General features: G+C 40.7%; 1 protein-coding gene across 14 annotated transcripts in view; it reads right to left on the reverse strand.

Annotated features, from left to right (window-relative positions):
* Window positions 1-14,532, reverse strand: part of ATP2B2 (ATPase plasma membrane Ca2+ transporting 2) — a 382,727-nt gene that overhangs the window by 69,389 nt on the left and 298,806 nt on the right. For 9 of the 14 annotated variants that reach the window (XM_042026753.1, XM_042026744.1, XM_042026748.1 and 6 more), the window contains 4 exons: window positions 11,498-11,623; window positions 8,132-8,224; window positions 2,181-2,222; window positions 373-537 (listed from right to left, as the gene is read on the reverse strand). In XM_042026753.1, the coding sequence (XP_041882687.1) occupies window positions 373-537; window positions 2,181-2,222; window positions 8,132-8,224; window positions 11,498-11,623 (426 nt within the window). The remainder of the gene's footprint in view (window positions 1-372; window positions 538-2,180; window positions 2,223-8,131; window positions 8,225-11,497; window positions 11,624-14,532) is intronic. The other 5 variants (XM_042026756.1, XM_042026758.1, XM_042026752.1 and 2 more) reach the window with 2 other exon arrangements.

The raw sequence follows: 14,532 nt of genomic DNA on the forward strand, positions 1-14,532 counted from the left end.
AGAGGGAAATACTGTGTGAGTGATATTTCGAGATGATATTAGAGATTCTGAAACTGTGTACTCCCAAGTTCTGAGGGGAGAGGAAATTAAATACGTAATTACTGCACTCAGGAATATTAACGATGAGAAAAGCCGCATTTCATTTGGATTCAAATATTCATTACAATCCAAGTTGCCCAAAGTTTCTTGACAGTCAAAGTGGATTTTTAGGAAAATAAAGATCTTCAGTAGCACATACTCTCCTTAGAACAGCTTTATGATGACCCATTTCCAAATCTTGCAGGAAAAAAGGGCCTGTCCCTTTCAGACCCCTTTGCTCTGCAGCTCTTTGCCTGCTGTGACCCAGAGGGGTTTGGTGCCCCCCAGCCATACCTGCTTTGCCAATCTGCACTGCCAGCTTGGTCAGCTTTCCCTGAAGAACGGATTTTTCCTTCTTGTGCATGTTGGATTTCTTCTTGTCCTTGTCGTCTCCCTCTCCCCCTTCTGCGCTCTTCAGCGGCTGCATCTCCATGGCAGCAGCCCCGTCCTGCTGCTTGGCTGATAATGCAGAACAAAACTGTTACTCCAGAGCTTTATTCCTTCCTTTTCTCCCACTGTTCATCCTCACTGAATCCAGCCAGCATCGCAGGGGCTGGCTGGGACCATCACTGCCAGGGACACCCTTGGCTCCCGTGCCAGGCAGGTGCCCTGGAGGCCCCGTGGGGCTCTGCAGGACACAGCTGTGCCAGCACATCCGTGTGCCCTCAGGACACGTGGGGGATATGGGCTGGCAGACCATTGCTTGGGTTTCTCTCTCGTTTCTGCCCCCACCCGTGGCACTCTGGGCCATACACATATATGTCACTGAATGCCTTGCAGGTGACTTGGCAAGTGACAGCATCAGCACTGCAGGATTCCCTGGAATAGCTGAGCTCAGGTGCTTTGACAGATCCGCATTTCTCGGAGTTTCGGGATGCCTGCTAGAATGCAATGCCCGCCCCCTCTTGCAATCATATTTCCAATGCAAACATTTTGTAGGGAATGTGGCTCCTCCAGGCTGCAGGGGCACCTCAGCAACAGGAGACCACACTCTGCCGTCCAGCATTCCAGAAAATCCCTGAGCTATAAAGTTTCCTCAGCATTCCGTGATCAGGTAACTCAGCCATCGGGGCTGATGGCGGTGGCATCGCCATTCCCCCACAAAAAACCACACACAATTTCAGGGCTGATCCCTCCTTTCTTGACAGAATGCCAATAGAAGGAAACTTTATTTTTCTGTGTTTCTGACAGGCAGTGACATTGCAGTGGATATATGTGCATGTGTCTGCTTTGTACTGAGCATAATAAATAAAACAGGATGAGATGAAACAGCTTTGCTTTCGTGAAGAGGTTATACAAGACCATGCTTGTTTGACCTGGAAATCGAATTTATCTACCTAGCCTGAATGCTTATTATTTAATAGCATTTTATTTGGCACTTTTGTACTGTTTTCCACTGAGTTTCTCTACCCAGTTTCTGAGGTGTCACCTTTGCAATGTTTAATATTATCTGAGAAGAGAAAATTATTGTTTAATTTGGTATCACCCAAAGAACTCTTGATAGCTGTGTCTTATAATAAAAAGGGAGCCATGACTTCACTTCAGAGAAAGCAAAATATCGATTCCAATTTCTTCCTGACATTGTATATTGAATAAGAAACTCCTAAGACTCTTAATCTTCCTGTTCTTTATCCTCATAAAAGGCTTTTACACTGCTAAATAACACCTTGGCTTTAAGGTTTCCTTTTGTTATTGCTTTACCTTCTCCCTGCAAATGAAAATCTGTCCAGACAATGCCATCAGACACCAGAGATGATGAGACATAACAAATTGGGTTGGAAAATCACTAACAATACGTAGGATACAAAACTTGCACAGGAAAAATTAATTCTAATGAGCTTTGTGAGATGAAAGCAACATCTATAAATGGTTTATTTAAAATACTCCTCTCCTAAATATCTGCAACCCATGGAAGTTACAATCTCTTTGGTGGGTTTTTGGTTGGGGTTGGTTGCTTGGGGTTTTTTGGGGCATTCTGCATGAACAATAAGGGCCAGTTTCACACACAGCACAAACCACAGGTTCTCGTTGTACTTTGGGACAGGGTTGAACTACATGCTAACAACACATTCCACAACCTCCTGAATAGGAAAGAAGATTACCTTTGTTCTGGCTGTTCTCCATATTCCCATCCTGCATCTTGCCTAAATGATGAAAAATTCCAACAGACAACAGACAGTAAACAACCTTCAGCCGAGACAGAACACGAAAATGGGAATTCAAATCAACGGGACACAAAAGCCATGAGCACATCACAGGGAGCTGGGCACCATCCCCTGCCCTCACACCTGCACTCACAGGAGTGCCCAACCCAGCTGGGCACATCCAGGGAATTCCAGGCAAGGTCAGGGTTGGAACACGTGAAACACTAAATATCAGCACGTGGTTTTGAGGACTCTGCATGAATTCAGAGGGTGAAACTCATAAAGTGGATCTGGTGGAAAGCTGAATTGGAATCGTATTCCTGAACTGATGTTTCAGAGGGCTGGGACTTAAAAACTCTGTATAGAGAACAACTTTCTTAATGCATTCCAGAATTAGGTTAATCATGTTACTAAATTGAGAAAAAAAATAGAAACAATAGTGTTCATAAATAAAAATAAATAAATAAAAATGCAAATCAGATTGGATTTTTAAATTACACCTTCCTCACTTGGTTGTACTAATTAGCAAATTTTTTCTGGAAATACAAGTGCCAGGTGACCTAAATTCAGATTTATCCTGGAGACAGATTTACCAAGTGCCTCTTTAATTTCCAGCTGGACATTTTCTCTACACACAGTTTTACCCCACCAAAGTCCTTATTCCTTTGTGCCTTTTTTTAACTGGAAATGTCATTTGAAAGTGTGTATGAGATAAAAATGGCAAAATGTACAAATTATATACAAAACTTTGGTATTCAGAAGAACAACTAAACATTTTCAAATGTATTCAAAATTTCTTGGAGGGAGCCCTTATGAAACTCTCCCAGTAATATATGAATTTATGGAAAAGACTACAACAAATATTATTTCAGAATGGATGTCAGGCTCTTTTGGTAGTCATGTAAAATGCACAACAAAAAACAATGCTAAGGAAAATTAAGTTAAAACACCATTACAGGATTGTTGACACATTCTAATAAGAAATGTATCATCAGAACTTATTAAAAAGTGTGCCAGCAGGTACATCTTGTTCTTCTGACTGCTACATGGATTAATTTTTTCACTCTGTTGTGAGTAAATAATCACAGAATGGGAAAGCTAAGATGCATCTCTTGCATGTTGGCCTGTGCACTAAGTGGGAGAGCACTAAAGATGTCCCTCAAAAGAGAGCAAAATTGACCAAACCAGTCTTGTATTTGTCAAAAATAGACCCCAGTGTCACGCTGGGAAACTCCAAAGCCCAGAAGCAGAGCCAGGGAAAGGACATCTCGTGACCTAAAATCATCCCAGAGCTCAGATGAATTACTGCAATAAACCACTGACCATCAGCTGCTTGTCTCGATTTCTGAGTCTATCCCTGGCAACCATAGAAGTTTTAAAAAATCAGTCTCCACCTTCCAGAGCTTTACACTTTGCATGAGAGATGAGTCCATGAAGCTGAGCAAACCCAGCTCATTTTCATGGTGAAATTCCCTACAAAACCTTTGCCTGTGGGCCACAGTTGGACTCAGTACCTGCCTGGTGGCTGTTTTTCTTAGAAGGGCTTTTAATAAAGTTACTGGAAGACATAAAATATCTCTGGAGATTCGGATTTCTGGCTGGAGCATGAAGCCTTCTCTAAGAACTGGAAGGCATTAATTTAGAGCAGGCAGTCTGCTTCATTTCCTGCTCTAGAGATCCTTCAGCAGAGTGCAATTCTAAACCTTGGAGAGGCAAAAATTGAAGAATCTTCAACTTTCAAAAATATAAAAATCACCAACAAAACCCAAATATGACTGTCACAACTGGCAAACACGTCACAGAGATTATTTTTCTTTGTAAATCAAAATATGTAATTTTAGGGCATATATTTGCTATTTAATAGCATAATTATCATAATAAATTACACTCACAATTGAATGGCTACCTGAAAATACCAGTACACAAAATAAACAATCATTAAAAACAAGGTAAATTTAGGTATTTTAAAAATACATTCTTAATATTCTTAATTTACTGCATTCAGGTTATTGAGGGGGGGAAGTGATCACAGGTAGTTATAGTTCAGGTTTTTAGACAGAGTGACAAAGAAAAGGCTATTTGGGTAATTAAGATAAAGAAAAGGATGCTGTAAACTATTTATACCCCCCTGGGCCAAATAATTTCAAAGCTGTACTTTGCTATAAAATATGAACAGGGAAATTAAGACAGAAAGAAAGATGATAGAATCACCACTGCTGAGAGATCCTTCCTCCTTCCAGGTACAAATACTCCCCCATCCTTCTGTCCTCGCTGCATTGTTTAGAATCATTAAAAGGATGAGTATTTCCTCATATTTTGATAGCATAATGTGAAATAACTCCTCAAAAATATGATTTCTTTTTTACATAATTCTGTAAATATTTTCTTCTTTTCTGTTTGGAATAATAAATAAAATGAATGTTGTTTGGGCTGGAGGAATCCATCTGAGTTTTTTATCGCTTTTCTAAGCAACGATGAAACGTCAGAAGGTTTGGAATAGCATTTCTAACAACACCTGGGTACTGCAGCTGATTTGAAAGTGTTGAATTCAAATGTAAAATGTTTTGCACCTGCCTTTGCCTCAGTACAGTTCCTGTGTTTTGGAAAGGACTCGTGGCACCTTTACTGACTAAATTCTTACTCTAAAAGTCATGGACTTCACCAAATAAAATTCCTGAGAAAAGCCTCCCCTTTACCTGCCCCAGCCCTTGAGGAAGAGCCAAAGACACAGAATAACAAAGTCCTATCACTGTTTTGGAAATTATTTCCCTCGTTTGGAAATTATTTCTAAATTGGAAGAACTGCTTGGAATCAAGCAAAGAAAATGATGGAGTTGTGTTCCCAAGCGCTGAGCTGGAACCACTGTAATAAACAGGAAGTTCTAGATAATTCTTCTATGTATTCAATAAATAACTTCACTTACAATTCAGAAATATATTAAAATATAAATTTAAAAATGAATTTAAAGTAACAAAATTATTTTAAAAAATACCCTCAAACTGCAAATTGCTTTGCAGGAACTGAAGTCGTTCAGTACCTACACTGGGATTAGCTGTAGATGTGAAATATTCCAGCACAGACTTTATTCTGAGTCAGGTGAGGCATTTCTATACCTTTTCTATATTTTCTGAATACACATTTAAGTAGCAAATTCTCTGGGTTACAAATGCCAAAAGAACCCCAACAACCCACCCTGGAAATCCTGATTTAAGGAAGGTGGCAGTGCCCTACTGGAAGGAAATCAAATTTGGGGTAATTTGCTCTACTAGAAGGAAATCAAATTTGGGGTAAACAAGCTGTAAACAGGGATTACTGCTTCCCCGATTTTCATTTTTTAAAATTACCTTTACTAAATATAATACTTTGAAATGAGATGAATTTTCCTGAATTCCTTCCTTTCTGCAGAATTATCCGCTCTGTTTACAACCTTGACTTGCACCTTTCAAAAACTGAACTTGTTGTCCATGGTTTTAACAATGAGACCAGCAACAATTCTCTATTTTGATCTCAACTCCTAAAACCCAAGAGAATTGATAAGAGTTCCTTTGATACAGCACCTAATACACAGGGTGGGTCACAAAGTAAATGAATTTATCACTACATGCTCACTGGCTGAAAACAAACTCTTTCTTTTGTGTCAATTGTGTATTGACAATTAAGAATAAAAATATTTTACCTGAAATGTTAACAGGTTGATTTTCAAGCAGCAGCATTTCCTGAGCTTGCTACTAATTCAAGTATAAAATTCTTTTTTATTTTAAGATATTTTCTATACAAGGGTATCAGACTTTAGGTAAAATGCTTGTTTCCAATCACACCTCAGGAAGAATTTTCAGACTTTTAAAAAGTGTTCATTTCATCCAGACCAAAGGAATATGCAGAAGAATTTGGGCTCCTTGGTTTATAACTTATCTCCCCTTCCTTTCTCCCCTTCAAACCGTATCTACATTTTCAGTATTCTCTAACTCATCAGCAGTGCTAACTGAGAAATCACCAGGAATCTGGCACTGGCCATTTCCCAGATAATTCCAAAGCACTCAGATCTGAGTCTGCCTGTCTGAGTTCTGCTCTGAGCACAAAGTCAGAGCAGTTGGATTGTGGAAAGCCTCTGCTGTCCATGTTGATCAAAGACCAGCAGAATTATTGAACTGCCTCATCTCAGAGGAGCTAAAAGCCAAAATATCCGCCAACTGCACAAAAAAACCCACTCTACACTTCAAAGTCCTGGGTTTGTATCTCTCAGCTCCAGGATAAACATGGACAGCAACTGTTGTTCCTGACTGGAATGAGGATGATGGAAAATCACATCCCTAATTCAGACACTGATCTAATATCAACTGGAACTCAATTTCCTCATTAAGCTCAGCATTAAGGGCAAACACAACCGGGATTTACCAGGCAGCCCCAGCTTTGAGCAGAGCCCAGGCTGGAGCAGCACAGGGCTCGTTCTGCACCTGCTGAGCACCAGCAAAGAGGGGCTGAACTCTGCTCTGCAGCTGGCAGGGATGAGCAGGAACGCTGGGGATCCAGCACGGCTGAAGCAGAGTTTGTTTGTTTTACACTCACCGAGGTGGAATCATCACAGGATCATCACAGAACTGGAACAAACCTTAAAGCTCAACCAGTGCCACCCCTGCCATGGGCAGGGACACCTTCCACTATCCCGGGCTGCTCCAAGCCACGTCCAACCTGGCCTTGGACACTGCCAGGGACTGGGCAGCCACAGCTGCTCTGTGCCAGGACCTCAGCATCCTCACAGCAATAAACACTTATCATTCATTTCCTGGTTCTTGGTCTCTGGAATCTGGAACCAGAATGATGGAGGTTCCTGCCATGCAAGGAGATGTAGGGATTGTAAATCCTACTTTTCCAGAATGGGTTTTAAATCTGGTTATATGTTTCTTTTAATGATTTGAAAATAGCTTCAAAGATTTCCTGTGTCACTGCTTTAAATAAGATACTACAGCAGTAAATCCTGGCTCTTACTCAGCACTTGGTGCTGCTATCAGAAACCCTCATTTCACATGTGAAATGCAACAACTGCTAACCTGCATGGAAAAAAAACTTCTATCACCAACATGATGAAAAGTAGAATGACTTTCCTCAGTATTTTTGGCACTGCACAAGAGGGAAAGGTTCCTCTGGCAAATAAAGGCTCATGTATCTGATTAGCAGCAAAATACAGCTGATGCCTACACTAATATTGACCCATTCAATTCAATTTAACTCTGGAATTTGCCTGTTAGGAGAGAGACTGAAATATCTGTGTGCTAACAAGAAGGGTCAGGAGTCTGTACTGGGACACAGAACTGGCTGCAGGAATGGATTAGTTTGGGTTTAGTTAACATGGGCAGGCTCAGGAGAAAATCACTGAGGGCACACACAAAACTTCTCAGGCCCCCTGAAACAGATGCTGAAAGCAGCAAGAGTTGTTCCTAACAGTGTTGTTGAAATGGAGCCAGATCCTGATCCCAGCCCTTTCTCAGAACCACGTGGAGATTGTGTGAGGAATTATGAGAGTGAAAAAGAGGAGAAGCAGAGAGAATCCCTTTCTCATGGTGCTCCTCTTCAGAACTATGTTGAATAATGAAGCTTTATAATAAAACTTCATGTGAATCTACCCCAGAGTTTTGAAACTGGCCTGACTTAACTGCTCCTTTTAACTGCAGTTTTAATGGCAAATAGATCAGGATTCCAAATCCTGCCTCTGCCAGGCTGGATTCTGCGGGGATAAAGCTGCAGCATCCCTGTGGCCTCTCTTCCAAGCTCCTGCAGAGCGTGTGGAGTAGGATCTCTCAGAGTGCAGTCACACACACACAACATCTGTGCAGGCCAGGGAGGGGAGAGGGAATTTGACACAGTCAGGAGAGAAATCCATCAAATCCGACAAGCCGGGGGTTGTGACGTACCATTGACTAAGCTGGCATTTGCATTATCAGTGGCATTTGCACCTGCTGCACCATCTGTGGCTGGAGGAGGGTGGGAGGAGGGATGGGAAGAATCTACTGAGCAATAATGGATAAAAAAAAAAAAACCAAAGAAAACAAAAAAAACCACAAAAACAAAACAACAAATGATAAATAAATAATAACAACAACGCGAACGAAAGCACATGACAGAGCGAAATGCGTTTGTGGCTTTGTTTGCTCCCAAAATCAAAGAGTTTTAAATGAATTAACACAAATTTCCAAAGCAACGTGGCATTGGGAGGATGTCACAAAGTGAGCCGAAAACTCAAATAATAATAATACCAATAATAAAAAGAAATAAATATGAAACACGTTTAACAAAGTTAAAGGAGTTGGTGAGAACTGAGTGTGCACAGCCCTGTGCACATCCCTTTAGTCCTTTTAGGTGTTATTTTTTGTACTTTAATGTAATTTATGCAGTTTTAAAGGGGTTGAAATATTTCCTTTGGAGTTCATTTACACAGTGCACAGGTAGTTTTAAAATATGCATTTAAAAATGCATTATATATATATATGTACATACTACTGCAGAGCAAAATGGCACATGTTTTATGGTTTAGATAATTTTGCACATTAGGATTTAGCACCATGTCCTGCCATCACCCAGGTAAAACGCACACTGATCTGAGTAGAAACATGAAATTTTCCTATATTTTAGGTAGAAAAGGCAAATACAGTCTTGAGGAGAATAATGAGTTATTTTAAATCCAGATGATGGACGTGACACACTTCCTGGTTTGCGGTGACATGAAAGGAGAATCAGAAAAGAAAACCCTCTTCTCCTCTTCGGTAATTATCCACGTATTAGAGAAAATCGGACAAGAAATCTTTCCTAACAGGAAGGTGAAAAGCTTGAAGAAGGTTTTATCATTTTACTATGATTTTATAGTAGAGTTCAAAAAAATTAGTCTCTGCAAATAACAGATAAAATTCATTTTGTTTTGTTTCTGGTGGTTAATTGCTCACAATAGAACCAAGTCCTCCCATGAATCCTGACTGAGACTCTCAAGCAGCTCCAGTCCCTGCCCCACAGGGATTGTTTCATGCTGTACTGGGTTGGTGCTGCAGAAGAACGGGCTGATTTTATTTACAAATGGCAAATTGGGAGAAGAAAATAAACAGCTCCCAGGATTTAAAAACACACCCTGTGCAACTGCATTCAGAAACATTTCCATTGCAAATTTGATTACTGTGATGGCAATGACTTAAACTGTTTTGGTGACTCGTGCTTGTTCTTTATTCCGTTTGGATCCCCACCCCAACCAGCACAGCGTGAGCTGCTAACAGCAAATCAAGGATCCCACGTTAAATACTTTGCAATTTACTGCTGGGGAACAGCTGATTATTGGAGCTGAACATGAAGATTTGCAACACCAACAATGCCTGCACACCAAAAGATTTGGCACCAGCAATCCTGTTGATTTGAAATAATACTTTAATTTCGACTTGACTGATTCAAAGACAATTATTTCAATCAGCAGTTCCCCCCTGATTGGCACCAACTGAAAGCCTCCATTGGATGGGGTACAATTCTCACTCTACCTGGAAGCTGCTGTTCCTCCTCCTGTTTCACACCTGCGTGATGATTTTAAAGTGTTAATGAACAACAAAAGCACACGTGGACTGAAAGGAGTATTTGACTGGCAGGATTTCTGAGAACTGCAGGTTTATGTACCAGAGGTTTTCATTTGAAATTGGGCCTCCATCTGCCACCAGCTCTGCCCAGGCATGAACACGAAGCTGCCAGCAGCATCAGAAAATGTGAAGGAATTCTCTATATTATGGATTTTTTAAATTAAAGCTGTTTCTACAGAGCCACATTCAATTAAATTCTGTGTCTGCATCCAAATTCTGACACACCTCTGTGAGAACCTCTGTCTCTGCATAAGTTACAGCTACAGCGCAGTGCAACATCCCTGATTTCTCTTTTCCTGCCTTTCCAGGCTCTTCCCAGTGAAACCTGAGAGAACCACAGTTGTCCTGAGCACAGCCCAGAGAGGCCAGCCCAGTTAAACCCAGCCCAGGCAGCTCGCACATCACACAGGGATGAAGCTGCTCCTCCTCTCCCCCAGATCTCACCAAGGCTCTGAACGACAGCAAGAGCAAACTCCAAGGTACTGCTCAAAACCAGTCTGGCATAAAAGACTTTCATTTTGTGACGTTTCAGTCTTTCTCCTTTTAATTCTCCTGGAACTCCCCAGGTTTTGTGCCTTCCTAGGCAGAAATGAAATGATAAACATTTCCTTAAGTAAAAAGGGACTTCTTCAAAGCAGCAGAGAGTCAAAGGCAGCCACTTGCTGCACATACTCAGAAATGGAAATTGTAGGTCCTGAAAACCATTTGAATTTGGCCTTCCTATCTGCAGCTTCCAACAAAAGGATGGAAACAAAAAAAGAGGTGGAATCATTTTGCCTGACAGACAGCAAATAAAATGTTCAGGAAAGCTCTAACTGCCTTTTTTTATTAATGGTGAAGACCACCAGAAAGAGCAGAAATGTCTAAAAACCCTGTATTAATTGGCCCTTAATTATGTCTGACAGACAAATATTCTTAGGACAGACTTGGAATGAAATTGCGGAAGCAGAACAATTTACAAGGCTGCGTGAAGTAAAACTGCAAAGGACAGACATTAAATCATGTTTCTGCTTAGTGTGCAGCCCATAAATTAGCAAATGCTTATGACATCACACTGTAATAAGGTGAAATGTCTAAAGAGGCTTCTTGATTTCATTAACTGAGACAGGACATGAAAGTAAAACTGTCTTGCTAACATTTACTGCTGCATTCCTGGCTTTTACTATTCTTAGCCTGACCTTTACACCTGAAGAAATTAAAATGCCTCTCAAGTCAGTCACTGACATTAAACAACTGGGCTAGCAAAGAGCCCCAGCTTATCTTTATTTTAGTCCTGAATCTCTAAGACAGATGCTATTTCCGTGGCCAAGGGGGTTTTTCCTGGAAAAAACAAAATTACATTGATAGAAAAGCACAAAATCTTAGCAAACCGTGAGTGAGCATGGATTCATGTAGAGAAGCCACAGCAACTGGAGCATGCCCACGTACTCCCTTGCATTTCAGTGTGTACTGGAAGCCTGCAGTTTCACACTGGAAAAACATCTTGTTATCCAATGGATTTATTGGCTAACAGCTTCTGCTGTTTTTCTGTGTGACATGTGATGATAAAAATGTATCATTAAAAAAAGGGCAGTTTGAAAAATTGCATTTATTTGTCAAGAGCGAAGGAGAGCTCCGGCTGCACAAAGCCTAAAGAGCTGTCCTTGGAGCATCCTGGTGTTTGGAGATTACCTTTCTTATCTTTCTTCTCCTCCTCTTCTCCCCCAGCTCCCAGCAGAGTGAAGATGATGCCAGTCTGAGAATTCACCCCCACAGCAGTCACCAGCATCCGCCCAGAGCCTTCCATGACATGGGTACCTGAGAAGAGGAAAGAAAGGTTACAGAGAGCTAAAATAAATGTAGAAACTTATGCAAGGCTTTTATGACAGTACTGAGAGAGATTTGTTACACTTGAAAACTCTGTATTGAGGGGGATTTTACCACATAACAAAACTAAACCCTGTTTTGTGCATTACTCTCGACCAAGAATTAATGCTTCAGCACAAACCTCAGGCTGCACATCCATCACCAACACATCAGATTCTCTTTTTAAAAGAAATATTGCCACTAACCAAGTTTATCTTTCGCAAGAAAACAGTTTCAGCAGAACACCACAAATATACAAATTAGGCCTGCCACCCAAATAAACCCCCCCCAAAAAAAAAAATTCCATTCAAACCTAAAGATCAGAAAAGATCTTTAAAAGCCAGCACAGACTTGGTTGATTCAGTCAGAAAACAAAAGCTCTGAAACCTTCCTCAGAAATTTATTGGAGCCTCCTTTAAGATATGTCACTACTTCCAGTACATTTTAATTAAGAACTTGCTATTTGTATCCCCGTGTTTTGTTCTGAGGGAATCTTTTCCTGAATTGGACGACAAAGGTGGGTAGAAATATCCTCCAGAAAGTGGCACTCACTCCCACGCTCCCAGGGCAGCTCTCCCAACAAAACAGGCACCCACCACATCTCCAGCTTAGCTCTGCACACCTGCAGAGGGCAAAAATCTCTGAATTTGAGATGCCTGTCTGAACCTTTTCTTAATGTTAGGCCTGTAAAAGAGAATCCCAAAAAAATCCTTCCACCCAATTCTGGTCATTTCACCACTTAAGCAGAATTATGATTAAATTAGCTTGGATACAGAACCAGGCTCGATGATTTCAATCGGTGGTTGCAGAAATGGAATTCTGGACTGCAGGTTTTCCATTTGTCTGTCACTAAACATGGATTTCATCTTCACATTGAACAACTCTACTGAGTTCCTTCCCTCTCAAGACTTGACCTTAGCAAAACTTTTTTTTTTAACATGCTGATTATTTAAATTAAAGTAGAAAAATGGTGACTATTCCACGGTAGAAAAGGAAAACTGGTTGAGTAAGGGAAGAGGGAAACATTAGATGGATAAGGACCTTATTACAGGACATATTTTTCAGACAAAAGTCCAGCTAAACATGAAACTCAGAAATGCCTAAATCTAATAATGGTACTGGTGAAATACATGGAACTAGGGCTGAAAAAGCAAGAAAATAAAAGCAGAACATGCCATTTTGGGGGTCTGATGCTGTTTTTACTTCCAGCAAACTTGTGGGGAACAAAAATTTCTCAGTGGGCAAATCTAAACAAGGTTTTGGTCAGTGCAGTTATCAAGAGGAAACCAAAGTTAAAAATAAAGTGAACCAACCATCAGAATATCCTCTATGAAAAAAGAGCTTTCCCTGAAAAAAAAACCTCATTTACAAGTAATTTCAACATATCCAAATAATTCCAAACTTTTGAAGTCAGCTGCTTGGTTCTGAAAGTTTCTGCTGTGCCAGAAGCCCAGCTTGGGACATTTTCTGGGTTTTCTGGTAGTGAATTAAGAGCAAACCAGAATTATTTTGCTCCAGGCAATAACTGACCCGATTCCTTAATCAAGCTTTGCTTTTATTTCCAAAACGTTACAAAGCACCACGACCAAGAGGTTTCTTTGGTTTGTTTGTTCTGGTCTAAGCTCTGTTCCCTTTGTTTCGAATCCTGTTGAGTGTTGACAGAACCAGATACTGGTAAAAGTTTGACCAGGGTAAAATAAATTCCTGCCAACCTCAGTTCAGTGAGAGCCACATCAGGTGGGCTCCTCTACCTCTTTCACACCTTCATCAAATTAATCTAAATAACTGGGAAAAAAGGAAGGAAAATGTTTTAGCAACTATGGAAGAGAAGCAGCTTCTTTCATTTCCAGGTGCAGCAGGGCCTGGATTCCCATTCCTGCCCTCCTGGGTGGCACCCATGTGATGGGTGCAGATGGAAACATCTGCCAGAGGCAGCATTTGGACACTCACAATTGCTCCTCAAGTGCAGCAAAAGCTGTCTGGATGATTCAACAGGACACAAAGCACAGAAACTCGGTTTAATTACGGCACTGAACCTGAGGGAGTATCAAAAACGCTCCTTCGGGGCCAAAGTGAAAACAACACTCCCCAACCCTGGGTGTTTGTCTTCCACCAAATTTCGACCCCCCAAACAAACTGTGGCCACCATCCCAATGTTTTCAGGGATTCCTCTGGCAAACCTGAGCTGTTTCCACTTCCAGCAGGTGATAAGGAAGAACAGTGGCAAGCAACATCCTGGCAGTATTTGTTTAAATTCCAAATGAGAACTCACTGATGTCTTCAGGCAGAAGAATAAGAGGAAAATTTAAGGCCTGTCGATGTTTTTGGAGGGGGGTTGGTTTGTTTGTTTGTTTTTTTCTTCTATAATCAAGTTTTATAAAAATACAGGTCTAGGTTGACATCCAAGAGGAACTTTTTAAACCAGCTCAAACCCACCCTGAAAAACGTGGTGGTTTCCAAGTTTTTGGACAAGTAACAATGGGCAGTGCATCAATTTCTGCATCGTTGGGATTAAACTTTGCACTGTATTTAGGGAAGAAGGAAGTTTTTTGCATGAGAGAATCTCCAATCATCAATTCTGCTCCTGAGCAAAGAGAGTTCAGGGATTTTCTAACATGTCATGAGCCCAAATTTATCAGTGTAAGTATGGAACAAAAGTGTGTGCAGTGCTTATTAAAATATCCCATTGATTCTTCACCTTCTTTGCAATCACATAAAGATTATCCAGTGAGAGAGAAATAAAGATTATAAACTTTATTGATCTCTGCATTGGAAATATAAATTTCTCTCCCCATAGCAAAGAAACTTGAATATTTGAAAATGAGTTTCAGTTTATAACACATTGGTGATTGTTATATATC

Source organism: Corvus kubaryi, unplaced genomic scaffold, assembly GCF_017639235.1.
Source record: "Corvus kubaryi isolate FWS band 111438036 unplaced genomic scaffold, C.kubaryi_AGA036_p1.0 37285, whole genome shotgun sequence".
In the NCBI taxonomy this organism is placed as follows: domain Eukaryota; kingdom Metazoa; phylum Chordata; class Aves; order Passeriformes; family Corvidae; genus Corvus; species Corvus kubaryi.